Here is an 18,373-nt window from a genome sequence, read left to right as displayed (position 1 = left end):
TATTTTCTTTCATACCAAGGGAAAGCATTGCATAAAATGCCCACAAATAGAACATCATGTCAATGGGATTTACTTTTACCAAGCTGTTTTGGCAGAGTCTTCAAGGAGAGGAGAAAGACTTGAGAATGGGATTTACTCTTACTAAGCTGTTTGGTAGGCTCTTTAAAGGTAGAGAGGAAACATACTTTTGAGAAGGAGAGTAATGTGGTTCCTCTTGAACCCTTTGAGCCAATTTTGAAGGCAATTTTTTCTTATACCAAGAGAAGAGAGCATAAAATTCCCACAAATAGGACCATCACGTCAATACAATTTATTCTTACCAAGTCTTTTTGACAGTCTTGGATTTACTCTTACCGGGTTTTTTTGGCAGTCTTTAAGGAGAGGAGACATACTTTTGAGAATGGGATTTACTCTTACTAAGTCGTTTTGGCAGACTTTTTTAAGGGTAGAGAGGAAACATACTTTTGAGAAGGAGAGGAGTAATGTGGTTCCCTTGAACCCTTTGAGCCAACTTGGAAGGCATTTTCTCTTATACCAAGAGATGGCATAGCATAAAAATGCCCATAAATAGAAACAATGTCTTAATCCTTTTTAATATGAAGTCGAAAAACGAATGGGAAGGAGAAGGACAGAGCCTTGACATTATTGTCATACGGATATTTTGTTGAAAATGATGAAAGCCATCGTCAAACATTCACAGGCAAAGTTTGAAGTGGTATAGATTCAATCAAGCTTAGATTTGTTGTTCTTTTATCAAAAATTATACATAATGATCACAAATTCCATCTGCTCGGTTCATCAAAATTGTCTGTCTGTCTTATTACATGCAGGATTTTCAAATAGGACAAAATACTCCTAATTATGAATTTTTACATCAGTAAATACCAATGAATGTAACTTTAGGAAGTCCTGGGATGGGTATAAAATGGCATAATATGAAAGAAAATCCTACACACTTACCTTTTTGCCTATTCAGATAAGCTTCCAACTCTCGCGTACTTTTGAAATTGGCATCTTTCTTCTTTCTCCTACAAGAGACTCCAATTATGAGGCCCACATTTTTCCTACGGGGAACTGTATTGATCTCTCGGCTTAGATGGAAATTGCTATTACCGATGCAAACAAATGAATGAAGAATAATGCCATTATTAACTTATTTCCAATAAATGAAACTGTTCGGACTCAAACATTAAATCAACCTGAACATTGTATCACCCTGCTGCCAACGGATATGCAGCATATATGAAACAATCCAGCATAGCTCTTAACGTTTGCCAACTATGAACAAAAATGCTGGTTCATCAATCAGGACAATCGCAATAAATTAACATAGTGATATCGTCCTTCTTATGCTCACAGCTCTTTTTGACAGCACATCCAATGCTCTCTGGCAATGTATTCAGTGGTAATCAAGCAACAGAACAGTGGGCAGCAGTAGAAATTTTTGTTTTTCAAATTATTTTTGTATGTGATAATTTGATGTTATGCCACATAAAATTAGTCACTTCATAGATATCAACCAATCATGAAATAAAAAATTATATTTCAAAAAAAAAACAATTTTAAAAATGATTAGTTTAACATATAGATTTACAAAACTTTCATAAACTTTATTTAAAATAAATAAATAAAAATCAAGATATTGCAAATTAATTAAAAGTCAAAGTAAGTTGACTAAAAAGCCATTACAATATACTCTGCCTTGGGCAGCTATAAAATCCCCACCTCCATAAATTGGAAATATTATTCTATCCATAGCAATTAAATTGAAAATCATCAGTTGTAGAAGGCTCTTTATTTGTTTAAAGCAGGCTGCACTCGATGTCAACAGACGAGGTTATCTCACCTTGTGCACAACAAATACAACAACAACTACAATCCTAATTTTTTGCAAGACAAGATTTAATTTAAAATATAATATTACAAAACATCCAGAATGAAGAAATAGTAATTATTGTCTCAATTTTGCTTCTAGTTTGCATGGCTACCATATTGAAGAGTGCACTAAATTGCTCATGAATCTCTCTCGTCTTTGGACAACTGCATTTTAATTGCACTTGCAGCAACGTATAGCAAGGCCACAAATTTTTGGGTCATATGTGGAATTACAAATAATAATAGATAAAACAAATAAAAAACATATTTTGTGATTATAGCTTTTAAATACCAGTAGGATGACCCGTTTTTCATTCCAAAGACAAAAGTTTAAGAAATACAATGCAAATTGCTACTTATTAACATTGTTCTTACTGAAAACAGCAAGAACAAATTTCCCATTTCAAAAATATTTGTATGAATACTGTATACAGTTACTTTGATACATCCCCATACCCAGAGTACTGATAGAATAAAGGTGATTCTTCAGGGCACTGTGGTTTAGTTCTTTGCAGCTTTCTTTCTTAGAAACGGTTCCACATCCAGAGAGCCAATTTTTGCTGCAAGTATAAAGTCGTTTTCAGTTAACCCACCTGTCCATAAAACAGTGAAAATTGCTTTCAGTGTTCTTCATCGGAATACTGAAGGTATATTGTGATCACCAAAGTTGCTATCTGATGCTCATGGGAAAGGATTAAGTGAAACTGCATGTTCTTCCCACTTAGATCTCTTACATACAAAATTACATAGGGGCAAAGACAGAACATTGGATCGAAAAAACATTCTGTAAACGCCTATAATATAAGCTTGAACATAAGTTAATTTTCACTCTTATGGTTCAGCCTATGTGTCTATGACAAGGAATAACAAGAAAACTGTTTACAATAGATGCTTCAACAATGAAAATATTGCAACTAAGTGCTACAAGACTCAAAAGTACAAAGAGGCTTCAAATTTACCTAAGGCATGCAATTATAAGAGTATCAATTCAGTTAAGATATAACAGATATGTCATAAACTAATCATGCAACGTGTTTCTCAGATGGTCTTCTTTGTCCATATGCAATGCATGCCTTTCTAACCAAAAATTGCAGTTGCTCCTCCATATGAAAGTGGAACACTCTTCAAGGGTTGTGTTATCCTAAATGAAAAGCCATAAATGCAACCTTTGACTCCAACATCCCTGACTCCCTTTCCATCTGGGGTTTCTTTGTAACATGTGGGTCACCTTAATTCTAATGCTTTATTGCCCCTGTTGATTATAAAGTATGTTTACACGTGCTGGTGTATACTACAGGATGAACTGCAACCTTAGGTATCTTACTACTGAGGTAGTGGACATCTAGTAAACCAATGCTTATCTGAAGTTTCACCACATTAAGCTTCCAAATATTCACTTTAAAATCCGCTAGCATCAAATCTAGAGGGACCTTATCAGCAAGTCTGGTGTTTGACTTCTCAAGTATTATGAGCTTCACATCAACTCCATGTTGAAATATGTAACTAGGTTCGGTCTTCATAAATGACATACGTAATCATGATTTTATGTATTTGTTGTAAAGAGAAAAATAAATTTATTATTGTTATTCTTGAGGCATTGGTTTCATGCTCAAGGGAAATTTATTTTTAGGTCATGCACACATTGAGTGTTTCTAGGGCTTGTCATTGAGTCTACAAGTCAATTGAGTCATTGTCATGTATGAAAGACCCTTTTGGGCATTTACATATTTTAAAGAAAATTTATTTAAGTCAAAAACCCTTCAAGACCTTGTCAAACTAGTAGCAACAAGTCGACCTACATGAAGGAGTAAGTCGGCCACATGACAAGATATTTTACACCTTGTGAAGCCTATATATAAGAGACTTCGACCTCACTTGAAGAGCACTCACCCACCACAAGAAACTCGATCAAGGAAGAGAAGGAGAGCAAAGAAGAGGAAGACTAAAGTGTTGATCTAGATTGTCATTGATGTCAACATGGAAATATTCTAGGATACTAAATGATGATGTGAAGCCAAGGAGAAGCAAATCCATGAAGTAACAGGAGCAAGAAGCCAAGAAGGAAAGCCACTGGAAAGCCATTGGAAATCAAGAACGGAAGCTATCAAAGAAGAGCTATCAGAAGTCAAAGGAAGAGTTATCGGAGCATATCGCATATGCCCAAGGGTAAGTGCTAAAGGGAAGAACAACGACACCTATCGCATATACCCAAAAGTAAGTGCTAAAGGAAGAAAACAGCGAAATCGGAGGAGCATTTCGGACCCGAAGTTCTGTTACAATATGCCTCTATTGAAATATCGCATCCACCGCATCACGAGTCATGAAGCCTTGTTACATTGAAATCCCCGATTGTGATATGAGTTGCGAACCCGATGGTCCCATTATAACACGCCCTAATTAATATCACATCCGTCGTATCAGAACCTTCACAAGTTATGAAGGCTTGTCACATTAATACTTCGATTGCGATATATTATACGGACCCGAACAGTTTATTATAATACACCTTAATGTAATATCGCGTCCGCCTCGTCAGAAGTCATGTACCGCAAGTCTTAAAAGGAATGTCATGTCAAATCCGCCGGTTGCGATGGTATTGCGAACCCGCTGCACCATTATAACATAACTTAATGTAATATCGCATCTGCAATAATCGCAAGTTTCAAAGGGATGTTAAACCGTCGATTGCAATAGAGTTGTGGACCCGACGAACCACCGATTGCGATAGAGTTGTGGACCCAACGAAGTTATCAAAAATAGTTTAATATAATATTGCATCCGCTCCATTGGAAATAGGGGCATCAGCAATGTTATATCAATGATATTGAATGTTGCGATTGCGGGATTTAAGTAGTGATGTGGCATGTGGGGACCGCCAGACATCTATTATAATGTGGGTATAGCCTATTCTTTATGATTTTCGTAAATAAACAAGTTTAATTGGATAAAGGCCCCTCCGATATAATTTTAATGCGCAACCTCATAAGTCGGTCTCTCCTCCCAATGAACGTGTCTTTTGGTTATTGGTGAGACTCATAAAAATACAATTTAAAACGCTTCACTTCAAACAGGTGAATCGGCATCTATCACAGAAAAGAAGAGACCGTTCACAACTCATGAACTTGAAGGAATAGAGGAAAGGAAGTCGAAGGTCCAGCGGGAAAAGAAGGAAGCCGAAGGTCGAGCGGGAAAAGAAATTCTTTTGACTAGGTTAATCTTTGAAAGGCTCAGACCTAAAATTAATTAATTTGTAGAAGTGCAGACCACGACAATCACTCCTCTGAAGCAGTCACTCCTGAACTAGTTATCCGGACAGTAAGAACAGAGGCTCGAAACAGAGAAGTGTTTTTGTGCATACATTGAGGCTTAGCGCAGTCTATTAAAAATATCTTGTTGAAAAACTTCAGCAAATCTTGGAGACATTATTGAAGATCGTGATGCACTATTGTAATCATCATGAGGTAACTTTGCAGACTCTGTTTGGGCAATATGAAGAGTTGTGAAGACTCCTTCATATGAAGACAGGTTGTCATTAATGTAGCAGTGAAGCTGAAGATTAACAGGGCTCGGTGAAGAAGACTTAAGGAGCCGTGAAGTACAACCAAATATACCTTGACAAAGTAAAGCTATAGATTTGGAGCCCTTGGGGTTGGTGCCTCATAATTGATAAGGTTGGTGCCTTGGAAAGTCCAAGTTGGTGCTTGGCGAATATAAGGTTGGTGCCTTGGAAAGGATAGGGTTGGAGCACTAGAGGATCGATGTCCTCAAGAAACCAGGTCGGAGCCTATACCAGAGAAGGGTTGGTGCCCTAGGGGTTGGAGCCTCTAAACGCAAGGTCAGTGCCTTGGGAAGATAAGGTCGGCGCCCTAGAGGTTGGAGCCTCACAAAATTCCAAGTTGGTGCTTGGCAATAGGTTGGAGCCTGGGAGATTGAAGATCGGTGTCTTCATCAAGGGTTGGAGCCCTATATACATTGTACTTGATTCATTATAAAGATTATATTAATAAAAGCATTTATTCCTATTGTTCATTTTGTGTTCTAAATATAAGTGATCTAACTGGTAAAACTAACAATTGAAAAGGAATATTGACCCCCCCCCAGTGTTTCCAACAATTGGTATCAGAGCCAGTACCTTCACTCAAAGCCTAACAACTTGAAGGTTGATCATTTAGAACACAAATGGAAAATCCAAGGAAGAAAGTCTCCAATCCTCCTAAAGATGTGTCTCCCTCAACCACTGAAATTGAAGTCAGTCAATTTGTGAAGGCTCCATTGCTCAATGGAAACTTTGATATATGGGAAGCAAGAATGAAGAATTTCTTAAAGACTCAAGGCATTGAAGTCTAGAAATCGGTGATTGTTGATAGCATGATGGATGGAGAATCCAAGGAGTACAATGCAAAAGCGATGAAGGCAATCTTGAATGGGCTACCAAATTCTATAAAGGCCAATTTAGAAAAGTGTTCGTTAGCAAAGGGTATATGGGACAGACTTCATGACCTTCACTCAAAAGGAGCATTGACCATAACCACTAGTCAAGAAGATGATGGAAAGCAAGAAGGAAATCCATAAACCATCAAGGAAGCTAAAAATAGGAATGATGACATCAAGGACAAAGAAGACCTAGAAGATGAAGAGAATGAAAAAGATTTTGACAGAGATCTCCTCACTAAACTTATGGCTGCCTAAGTTACCAGAAAACGGATACGGGAACGGATACGGGTACGGGGTTTGAAACGGATACGGCAAATTTTCAAAAAATCTGGATACGATACGGCAGGAAATGGCACACACATATATATATAGATATTTTAAAAATAAGAATTTCATATTACCATTCATATTTCAGAATCTAGATTATCATCTATGATCTATCATGATTCATCATCATCAATTCAACATATGCCATAAGGATACAGCCAAGTATAATTTCTTGAGTGTATGACAGTGTTTGGAAACTTATTTGAAATTTTGAGCCTCTCTATATATACGAGACAAAAGAATGTCCCTCATTAAGCAAGAAATCTCAACATGTAAACTAACAAAATACCTTTAAAATATATACGCTAAAGATTTTATATTAAAATATATACGCTAAAGAGTTTACATGAGATTTGTAAGCAAGTAGATCGATAAAATTTGAATTGTGCCTCAAAGAAAAACATAATATATTAATACATCCAAAAACAATAAAACAGGGTTGATGAAACTTCAAGAAAATGGCGAGTAGTTAACTTTTTTTATATAACTCCAAGAACAGGTTTGAGGTTTCTCAATCGGAAACCAAGAGAGTGAATTTACTAACTTGGAAAGAACTTCATTGGGAACAAACACATGTTAATCAAAACTACATGATGGCATAGTATTATAAAAACATCTGCACCAGAACAAATCACTGATTTCCAGACAGAAAAAGATTTGCTTATTGCCATTAAGGTCCAAAATGAATTATTATTTTTATTTATTCTACAAGACATTGGAAAGAACTATAAATAGTTCAACCTACCTCACAAAATAAAATATTATTTTTATTTATTCCAACATACGTTGAGAGAATTATAAAAGTATCCTAAATGGGCGAAATAGATCAATAGAGCCTACACAAAACACAACATGAAGAAATTAGATGGACTTGGTGGCCACATCAATGCCCTTGATACTAGATAATGGGGATGGCCCCATCATGAGGTTGACCAAAACACCATAATATGGACGGCTCTCGAGTCTCTCTACAACGCTCAAGTCAACCGCATGGTTAAATCATCTCATGTAAACCATATCTACCCGAAAACTGAACCTGTATTCGCGTCCTCAAAGACCAGAGTTCAACGAAAAGAGATGTAGCGTTGAAATACTTTTTGGCCCCTTCTAAGCTCGATGCATTAATTATATCAAAAAATCCCTTTAGCTGATCTCCCATGAAATATCGAGCTCATAACTTGTTTTAACATGGTTCCGTCCAATTTATCATACTCGGTCGCTGCATAAACGATGCGGATTGGCAAGGTGCTTAGCTGTAATGTGAAGGCGGCCCATTAAATTTTCCAGATAAATCTGGTATTTGCAGACCTCAAAACAGTTTTTTTGCTGTAAAACGTTTAAAATTTTTCCAAATTCAGAAAACGTTTTCAACTTTTTAAAACAGCACGTTTTTTCTACAAAAACGCCATTTGAAAAAACGTCCCGTATCCAAAAACAAAAAATGGCACCAAAACGTTTTTCTGGCGTTTTTCTGGTGTTTCGTTCCCGGATCCGTATCTGAAATGGGAAAACGTCGTTTTGGGGGTTAGGGTAGCCGTTTCCGGCAACTTAGATGGCTGCCATGGAAGAGATTGTCAATTTGAAAAAGGAAAACGAGGAAATGAAGAAGAAAGCACTAGTTGGAGACCAGGACCAAACAAGGAAGGAAGTTGACTTTGTCAAGCTTCAAGTACAAGAAAGGGATGGAGAGCTCGCCAAGCTTAAGGAGGAATTTCATCAAAACAAAAGAAAGTATCATGAAGAAGTCATATCCATGACAAATCAATTGGATAAGGCAAAGAAACGGGAAGATACCTTGTCAAGCCACCTTGAACAAAGGCACAAAAGCTTGAACAAACTTGAAGCAGAGATTGGTCAATACAAGGAAGAGGTCTCCTCTCTTAAATCTCAACTAGAAGAAGCAAGAAAGCTAGTACAAGGAGTTGAGAAGACAATGGAAGCATTGGCAATCATAGAAGGACAGGTTGATGAAGCAGAAAAGGAGAGAAACACCATGATATGTCAACTAAAAGCAAAGGATGAAGAAATTTTCATCAACCTTCTCAAGACCGAAACATGTAAAGCTACAAGGATCAAGGAAGAAATGGAGAGCAGTCTAGCAAAAGAAAATGAAGAAATCTTCAAAATGAAGTCAGATATCATCTCCCTTAAAATAGAAGCAAATGAAGCAATACGTATCAAGGAAGAGTTTGAGAAACAACTTGCTAAGAAGAATAATGATTGTGAAAGATTGGAAGAAGAGATTGTCTCCCTCAGGAAAAAGGTTGAAGGGATGGACAAAATCTTGAAGAGCTCTCAAGCCTTGGATGACATGCTCAGCCATCAAAGATCTCCATTTGATAAATCAGGTCTTGGCTATGAAGGTGAATCCTCAAGCAAGAATGACAATGCTTCAAACAACAAAGATGTGAGGAAGTCAGAAAGAAATGTTGATGCTCCCAGTTTCAGCAAAGGTAAGGATAAGATTCAAGGCAATAATGAAGTCATGTTCCAAGAAGAAATGCAAATGATGTCAAGGATGCGAGAAGCAATGGTTATCATCAAAGGATCTCAAGGCAGAAAGACTTTAGAAGTACATCAAGGAAATCTCCATCTCCTAGGTACCAAAGTTTATTTCTTGGTTATTGTTATGCTTGTACAAACTTTGGACACATGGCAAAAGATTGTAGGGCATATCACAAAGATAAATATTATGGTCCCTGACAATCTCCGAGAAGCAATTTTGCAAGAAGTCATGAATTTTTATTCATAAACAACATAGAGTGCTTCAAGTGTCATAACATTGGTCATATGGCACGTGATTGTAACTTGACTTGGGCACCTACTCAAGCTAGAACTATGCCAAAGAAAAAAGTTACACAAGTATGGAGAAGAAAGCAAATACAATCTGAAAATCTCTTGAACTCTCCAGCCAACAACACATGTTGTTGACTTGATAAACATATCCTTAATATTCTGAGTGTTTGATGATGGGATTCTGCCAAAAAGAGACCATGCATACAGTTAGGGGGAGCTTGTGATTCTTGATCATTATTGCAGAAGCTATCCGTGAAAGGGTCCCTATGAAATCCTTGATGAGCTATATTGACAATCATTCTTTCATAGATCATTTCTCAGGAACACTCCTTAGAAAGAACATGATCTCTTATCTATCCATTGGACTGTTGTTGAAGATTTTTTCCACTTGATCACTAAGCAGAAATTGGAGCAGCAGAGAAGGCCATCTAATGCTAAAGAAATGGGGCAAAGAACTATGTTGTTGTTATTATAGAAGTTGAAAGTCTCGGCTCATGGATATGATGTGAGAACAGGTAAATTGTGGACACAAATAGATGCAACCTTCAAACAAATTGATACATCTGGAAATGGAGCTTGAATGTTTTGTTCACTGCACAAGAAAGAGTAGTTGGTAGCATTTAACATAATTGAAGCATTGCAAAAAGTTGTTAGTCAGTAGAAAGAATTTAAAAGACAGTCACAGATTGATATCAAAATCTGCTAATGGAGATAACTTGCAAAGAACACAAGGAAAATATGACTCATCAAAAGGACTATAGAAAGAAGAATGTTCTGCAGTCAAAAATAGCTCAGGTTGATGCTAATCACTTAGAAAAATAGCAACAGTAAGGCACAACCTATCACCATTTCATCTGAATGCAATGATGTTGAAATATTGGATGGCAATGACTTAAGGAGAAGCACAGAGATACAGAGGAACTCGGATCTGAAGAGAGATAGCGAAAAAACAATTTCAGTGGCAATTCTCTTGATTCGGACTATGAAGACCTCTTGATTCTGACTGTGGAGGCAACAGAATTCGGATTGCAGAAGCATAAAAACTTGGACTTGGACATTTGGTGTGTGGCTATTTGGAGTCTATTTGGAAGAACTGAAGTGGAGCATCTTTAAGGCATCGTTGCCCACACTTGAGCATGGTTAAAAGCAAACTTTAAAGGTCTGTTTGGGACATTCTTGGAGCAGCATTATTGAAGCCATGATAAAATAGTTCTTTTGAGACATGAAGAACGGATAATGTACTAGCTGATGATAAGGCAGCGATCACTCTATCTTGAGTAAAAAAAAGGAAGAGCACCATGACAAGGGGAGCAGTTCGACAGGGGGAGTCCTTGTGCGCTCCTTTGCCATTGATGTCAAACGGGGAGAGAAGAAGAATATTGCCATCAATGACAAAAGGGGAGATTGTTGATCTAGATTGTCATTGATGTCAACATGGCAATATTTTGGGATACTAAATGATGATGTGAAGCCAAGGAGAAGCCGATCCGTGAAGTAACAGTAGTACAAAGCCAAGAAGGAAAGCCATTGGAAAGACATTGAGAAGCCATTGGAAGTCAAGAACAGGAGCTATCAAAGAAGAGCTATCGGAAGTCAAAGGAAGAGTTATCAGAGCATATCGCATATGCCCAAGGGTAAGTGCTAAAGGGAAGAACAATGACACCTATCACATATACCCGAGAGTAAGTGCTAAAGGAAGAAAATAGCGAAATCAGAGGAGCATTGCGGACCCGACGATTTCGTTACAATATGCCTCTATTGAAATATCACATCCACCGCATCACGAGTCTTGAAGCCTTGTTACACTGAAATTCCAATTGCGATATGAGTTGCGGACCCGATGGTCCCATTATAAAACACCCTAATTAATATTGCGTCCGCCCTATCAAAATCTTCGCAGGTTATGAAGGCTTGTCAAATTAAAACTCCAATTGCGATATAATATACGGACCCAAACAGTTTATTATAATACACCTTAATGTAATATCGCGTCCGCCTCGTCAGAAGTCATGTACCGCAAGTCTTAAAAGGAATGTCATGTCAAATCCGTCGATTGCGTTGGTATTGAGGACCCGTTGCACCATTATAACATAACTTAATGTAATATCGCATCCGCAATAATTGCAAGTTTCAAAAGGATGTCAAACCGCTGATTGCGATAGAGTTGTGGACCCGACGGACCGCCGATTGCAATAGAGTTGTGGAGCCGACGGATCGTCGATTGCAATAGAGTTGTGGACCGGACGGAGTTATCAAAAACAGTTTAATATAATATTGCATCCGCTCCGTCGGAAATAGGGGCATCGGCAATGTTATATCGGTGATATTGAATGTTGCGATTGCGGGATTTTCATGAAGTTGCGATTACGGGATTTAAGCAATGACGTGGCATGTGGGAACTGCCAGACATCTATTATAATGTGGGTATAGCCTATCCTTTATGATTTTCGTAAATAAAAAAGTTTAATTGGATAAAGGCCCCTCCGATATAATTTTAATGTGCACCCTCATAAGTCGGCCTCTCCTCCCAATGAACATGTCTTTTGGTTATTGGTGAGACTCGTATAAATACAAGTTAAAATGCTTCACTTCAAGCAAGCGAATCGGGCATCTATCACAGAAAAGAAGAGACAGTTCACAACTCGTGAACTTGAAGGAACAGAGGAAAGGAAGCCGAAGGTCCAACAGGGAAAGAAGGAAGCCAAAGGTCGAGCAGGAAAAGAAATTCTTTTGACTGGGTTAATTTTTGAAAGGTTCGGACCTAAAATGAATTAATCTGTAGAAGTGCAGACCACGACAATCACTCCTCTGAAGCAATCACTCCTGAAGCAGTTACCGGGACAGTAAGAACAGAGGCTTGAAACAAAGAATTGTTTTTGTGCAGACATTGAGGCTTAGCGCAGTCTATTAAAAGTATCTTGTTGAAAAACTTCAGCAGATCTTGGAGACATTATTGAAGATCATGATACATTGTTGAAATCATCATGAGGTAACTTTGCAGACTCCGTTTGGGCAATATGAAGAGTTGTGAAGACTCCTTCATATGAAGACAGGTTGTCATTGATGTAGCAGTGAAGATGAAGATTGACAGGTGTTAAAATTGGCAACTAGGGCCAAACTCCATGTGGGTCATCACATTTATGGCAGCTGATATTTTTCCTTGATTCGTCTCATTGAGAGGAGTAGGATTGATCTAATGATCATCCAATTCCAACATGTATTTATGGAGATATGAATTTATTTGTATATACTTGACAATTTGTCAAGGTCAGCCAACGAGATAAAGTGTGTGGTACATCCCCAGCTTTACCTCAACGTTGCATATAATGCAAGGAGCCATTGTGCCTCATTTCATCGTCATCTAAACACTCATCTTCTCTCCCCTCATCTCATTGGGCCAGCAAAGGAGCAGCTTCTCTCACACGTGCAAGAGGAAGGACGCATTTTCTGTTTAGGGCAGTGTTGAATGATTTTAAGGCAGCGTTGACTTTTATAGGGTTGCGTTGACCAAGTGTTGGGCTACTAAATGAAGTGTTGACCAAGGGTTGACCTACGCATGGTATTTGGGTGCTGCGTTGACCAGCATTGACCAAAGTGTTGACCAACGTTGACTGGTTAGGGCTGACCATAGACTGCTGATCTCTGACCGTTGACCAATGGGTTGTTTTGGGTTGCTGAAGTTTGTTGTTGAAGACCTAGTTCTTCAAGGTTGACTAGAGGTCAATCCGGGGTTGTTTGACTAGATTTGACTTCGTTGATTTAGGGTTTGCTGCTACTGTCATAAAATTACAGATTTCTGAATTTGTACCATTTCTCTCTGTTAAACTATTGAAGATTAAAGAAGAATTGATCAAAGGGTTTTGGGGTTTGTCCCTGGCTAGCCGCCACATCTTGTGTCTCTTGTCTTGGCTTGTTTTCTGTCGATCTATTAATGTTCTGTCAACATTTTACTTTATGTTTATGTGATTGCTAAACAGTGGCTAATAAGAAGAAATCGAAGTAAACTGCACTAACTATAGAACATACCATAAATTAACATGGTATCAGAGCTAAGGTGAAGACAAAGCCCAAGCAAGAGCAAGAGCAAGAGCAATCACCGAAGGCTGTTGAAGCAATCTCAAAGACTTCGTGGGGTCCTCATCGCACTTCCCCGCTAAAGAAAAGCTCCGTGAGAAGTACGACTATCACAGATGGAAGATGTCTCTCAATCTGACATTAGAAGAGCGGGAAGTGTTGGACCATGTGAGAGGCAGAATCGTTGAGCCTCCATCAAATGCATCTTCTGCTGCTAGGAACATGTGGACCAGGGGAGAAGTCAAAGCAAAGAAGATCATCTGGGACTCTATCGACAAACGCCTGGTGGCCTATGTTTCCAAGCTGACCACCTCCAAGGAAATCTACGATAGACTGGTAAGCTTATTTAAAGTTAATGATGCAAATCAAGTTTTGTTCCTTAGAAATAAGCTGAAGGAAATTAAGAAGGGCAAAAACGAGAGTATGCAAGCATACTTCTTAAGGATCACCGAGATCAAGAATGATCTCCTATCGATTGGGGAAGTCGTTTCTGACAGGGCACTGACCATCACAACTCTCGGAGGGCTCCCATCTGAATGGTATATATTCAGAACCACTCTTCTCAACAATAATGTAATCCCAGGATTTGAGGAACTGATGGCAAGATGCATTCAAGAAGAAACAAGGATGGAAGAGCAAGAAATGCCTGCACTTAGAGGCAATCCCGCTGCATTCTCCTCTCATGCTAAAAGGAGAAATAATTTCGGGGCAAGATCTAAGGGAAAGGCCGGACCGAAAGGTGGAAGGAAAGGTAGATGTTACATTTGCAACAAAATTGGCCACTATGTGAGGGAGTGCCCTGATAGAAAGGACACATCTCATGACGATGATCAAAATCACTCCCGAGGCAATTCCAACAACAATCAAAGGAAGGGCAGGTTCAATGGAAAAGGAAAAAGGAATGACGAAAATCAGGGAAATGGTCAACCCTCCAAGAAGGAAAGAAACTCCAGGTATGAATCTAACGTTGTTAACAATAAGCAAGATGAATATTATCTACCAGCGGCCCTCTCTACTATTGCTCCCCCGGACTCGCTGGGAAATTGGCTTATTGATAGTGGTGCCTCAAGGCACTTCAATGGTTACAAAGAAGCTCTCTCTAATCTGATAGAGAAGGAGACCAACTTGGAAATTGTTCTTGGGGACAACTCCAAATATCCCGTAAAAGGCGTCTCTCTACAATTGAATCAGGGTAATACAATTCATTTGCAAGAAGTCATATATGTACCTGATCTCAAAAAGAACTTGGTGTCCCTTTCGGCAATGGAAGACAAAGGCTACAAGGTGGCCTTCATCGATGGCAAGGTACGTGTATGGAAAAAGAATTTCAAAGATGCTTTCACTCTTGGGTTTAGGGTTTACTCTTTATATCATGTCAAAGGAAGTCCGTTGGGTGTCATGACTTGTGACACATCTTTTCAGTCCGAACTATGGCACCGGAGGTTTGCCCACCTTCATTATAAAGCTCTACCAAATGTGAGGCAAATGGTGATCGGGATGTCGAGATTAGCCATGATGTCACCTTTGACAAAGATATGGCTCTTAGCAAAGTTGACAATCTTCCTATATTGAGGAAATTTGGAGAACTTGTCACCAGGAAACCAGAGGAAAAGGAAGATGAGACAATGCCCGATGTAGAAGAACCTATGGATCCTATTGATCCCCCTCCGCAAGAACCTTCCTCTTCTAGGAAGAGGCCTTCATGGCTCAGGGGGACACTTGATGATGCTGAAGGACACATTGCACCCAGGCGGACTTTTTGTGAAAGTAAGAAGTCGACCAAGTATCAGGGATACTTGACCATCATGAGCATGATCATTCAAAATGAGCCTTCATCGTTCGCAGAAGTTGTCAAGCATCAAGTATGCAAGGATGCTATGACTGAGGAATATGAGTCTGTCATGAAGAACGATCTCTGGGATGTGGTTGCCGGACCCCAGGACAAAGCAGTTGTCACTTCGAAATGGCTTTACAAGATAAAGCATGGAGTTGATGGAAGTGTTGAAAAGTATAAGGCTCGTTTTGTCACTCGTGGCTTCTCTCAGAAGGAAGGTATAGACTATGAAGAGATATTTGCACCTGTTGCCTGATATACCACCATTCGCTCGATCATTGCCCTTGTTGCTTCGCAAGGATGGAACCTACATCAGATGGATGTCAAGACCGCGTTCTTGCATGGTTTATCAAAAAGAAAGTCTATGTGGAACAACCCGAAGGATTTGAGATTCATGATTGGGAATCTCACGTGTGCAGGTTGAAGAAAGCCCCCTATGTGCTGAAGCAAGCACCTCGAGCATGGTATGAGAGGATTGATAGCTATTTGATGAAGCTGGGATTCACTAGGAGTGAAGCCGACCCTAACCTTTATTTTAAGGCTGAAGATGACAAACCTCTCATGCTGGTGTTGTACGTTGATGACCTCTGTCTGACAGGTGCAGACCCTCTCATTCACAAATGTAAGAGGGAGTTGGCTTCTGAGTTTGAGATGAAGGACCTGGGACTGATGCACTATTTCCTACGACTAGAAGTCTAGCAAAAGCCAGGGGAGATTTTCCTTTCTCAAGGAAAATATGTGGTGAAGACATTGGAGAGATTCGGTATGGTGGACTGCAAGCCCATAACTACCCCGATGGAGCTTGACTTCAAGAAGTTAAGCGGTAGTGCTGCCAGACCTATTCTACAAAATGCTACCGAGTATCGTCAACTCAACGGAGAATTGATGCTTTTGGTGAACTCCCGTCCAGATATATGTTTTGCAGTCAACACGTTGAGTCAACATATGTTTGAGCCTCACCACACACATTGGATTGGTGCCAAGAATCTGTTGAGATACCTTCGTGGCACAATCACTCATGGGTTGAGATACATTGCCGGAGATGTGAGACTACATGGATATAGTGATGTTGATTGGGCAGGAAGTGTGGTGGACCGAAAGAGCTCTTCGGGGGTTGTTTCTCTTTGGGATCTGCCTCGATATCCCAGATGAGCAGGAAGCAAAAGTCAGTGGCTTTGAGCACCGCTGAGGCAGAGAACATTGTCGCGAATATGGCCTCTTGTGAGGCGGTCTGGTTGCAGAAGCTCTTCAGTGAGTTGTTTGGATTTACATTGGATACTACCGTGATCCTATGTGACAACCAGAGCGGGATTTGTTTATCAGAGAATCCTGTATTTCATGATTGCTCTAAGCATATCGATATCAAGTACCACTATATCCAGGATATGGTGCAGAGGGAAGCAATAAGGCTCCAACATATCGGTACAGATGAGCAAGTTGCCAACATTTTGACGAAGCCCCTGGGAAAGGTCAAATTCTTGACTTTCCGAGAACGACTTGGTGTCGTTGAGAGACCCTCTTATGAGGGTCGTGTATGATGCATACATTGAGCTCTGGGAGCTCCGGGGGGCTTGGGGTACTTCTTGGAGCGACATGCGACCACAGGGCGACTCACCCTCCCCTAGTGGTGCGCTATGTACAGGGTGAAAGGTTCAACCTTCCCCTGTGATACCCCATGGCGACTTAGGGACAAGATGATTAGTTCTCCTGTCGAGGCATCCTACCCATGCAGTTTGGGACTCATGGGAAGTACCTCTCATCTGGATTTAAGACCTCTGTGTTTTATTATTTTCGACTTAGTCACCGGAGAATCCACAATAAGAACCATTTTCTGCCAACGTTTCAAATCCCAACCGGGATCCATCATCAAGACAAGTTGAATGCTTGATAGAAGAAGAGCTTATTTTAGGTTTAAATAGTAATGAGGAGAGAAAAGATAAATGTCGGCTCTCAATTTTTGATGAGAAGTCGGCTGTCTCAGATTAATTTATTTAATTAATTAATTAATTAAATTTTTTTTTTAATTAGAATTAATGATATTAAATTGATCAAAGTTGATGTTAAATTTTTTTAGAAAATTGAATTACTATTTAATATTTGATCAATAATATTTATTAATATTGATATTAATTGAAATAATTATTATTATTTATCATAAATTAATATAATAATTAGTAGTAATAATTATAATCATCATAATTAAAAAAAAAATTAATCTAGGAATATTGTATTAATTTTTATATTTATTATAATATATGTTTGGTACAATTTTATTTATTTATTTATTTTAGAATAGGTTTTAGTTTAGTTAATAAATAATTGCTAATTGAAAAAATTATTGTTATTAATAATTATTATTTATTAATCTAATAGTTAATAATAAAGATTAGAATTAATAATATTAAAAATGAACATAATTTGAATTGATTAAATTAATTCAAGAATATTGTATTTAGAATAAAATTGAAACTATAAATCCTAGTAAATTGCATTTAGAATTTAATAATTAATATTTATTCAATTATATATAAAAAATATGTTAGTAATGATATTTATATTTTTATTTTGAATAATTATTAAAATACTTTTGATAATTTGGGAATAATATTGGTTAAACTTATTATTTGAAAGAGTAAAAAATATAATAATAATTATTATTGTTATGCTAAAATAGAAATTTTAATATTTAAGAAACGAAATAATTAATAAGGGTAATTAATAAATAGAATAATTAATTAATGATAATTAATTTTGTTAATAAATAGATTAATTAATTAATGATAATTAATTTTGTAAATGCTTAATAGTGAATTAGTTATTATTATTATTATTATACTGGAGGGAGGTTAATTTTTCTGATTAGGGGAAGCCAGCTTCCACTAATTTCCAAACCACTGTCTCTGTTGAGATTATGCGGGTGTTTGATAATTTCAAGAGCTTCTCTGATCTTTCGTTTATGGTGTTGAGCTTCTCTGATCTTTCATTTATGAGCAGGGAAATGGGGTTAGGGACCATAGCAGTACTATCGATGGA

At 38.2% G+C, this 18,373-nt stretch overlaps 1 protein-coding gene across 3 annotated transcripts in view; it reads right to left on the bottom strand.

Annotated features, from left to right (window-relative positions):
* Positions 1 to 2,122: 2,122 nt before the first annotated feature.
* LOC149246640 (pterin-4-alpha-carbinolamine dehydratase 2, mitochondrial-like) overlaps positions 2,123 to 18,373 on the bottom strand; it is a 158,883-nt gene continuing 142,632 nt past the window's right edge. For all 3 annotated transcript variants that reach the window (XM_089457988.1, XM_089457987.1, XM_089457986.1), the window contains one exon: positions 2,123 to 2,468. In XM_089457988.1, the coding sequence (XP_089314114.1) occupies positions 2,377 to 2,468 (92 nt within the window). In that variant the 3' untranslated portion in view covers positions 2,123 to 2,376. The remainder of the gene's footprint in view (positions 2,469 to 18,373) is intronic.

Source organism: Pinus tabuliformis, chromosome 7 (genome assembly GCF_031772625.1).
Source record: "Pinus tabuliformis cultivar Carrire ecotype Pingquan chromosome 7, CPIR1, whole genome shotgun sequence".
NCBI lineage: Eukaryota > Viridiplantae > Streptophyta > Pinopsida > Pinales > Pinaceae > Pinus > Pinus tabuliformis.
This window is presented reverse-complemented; position numbering and strand designations above follow the sequence as displayed.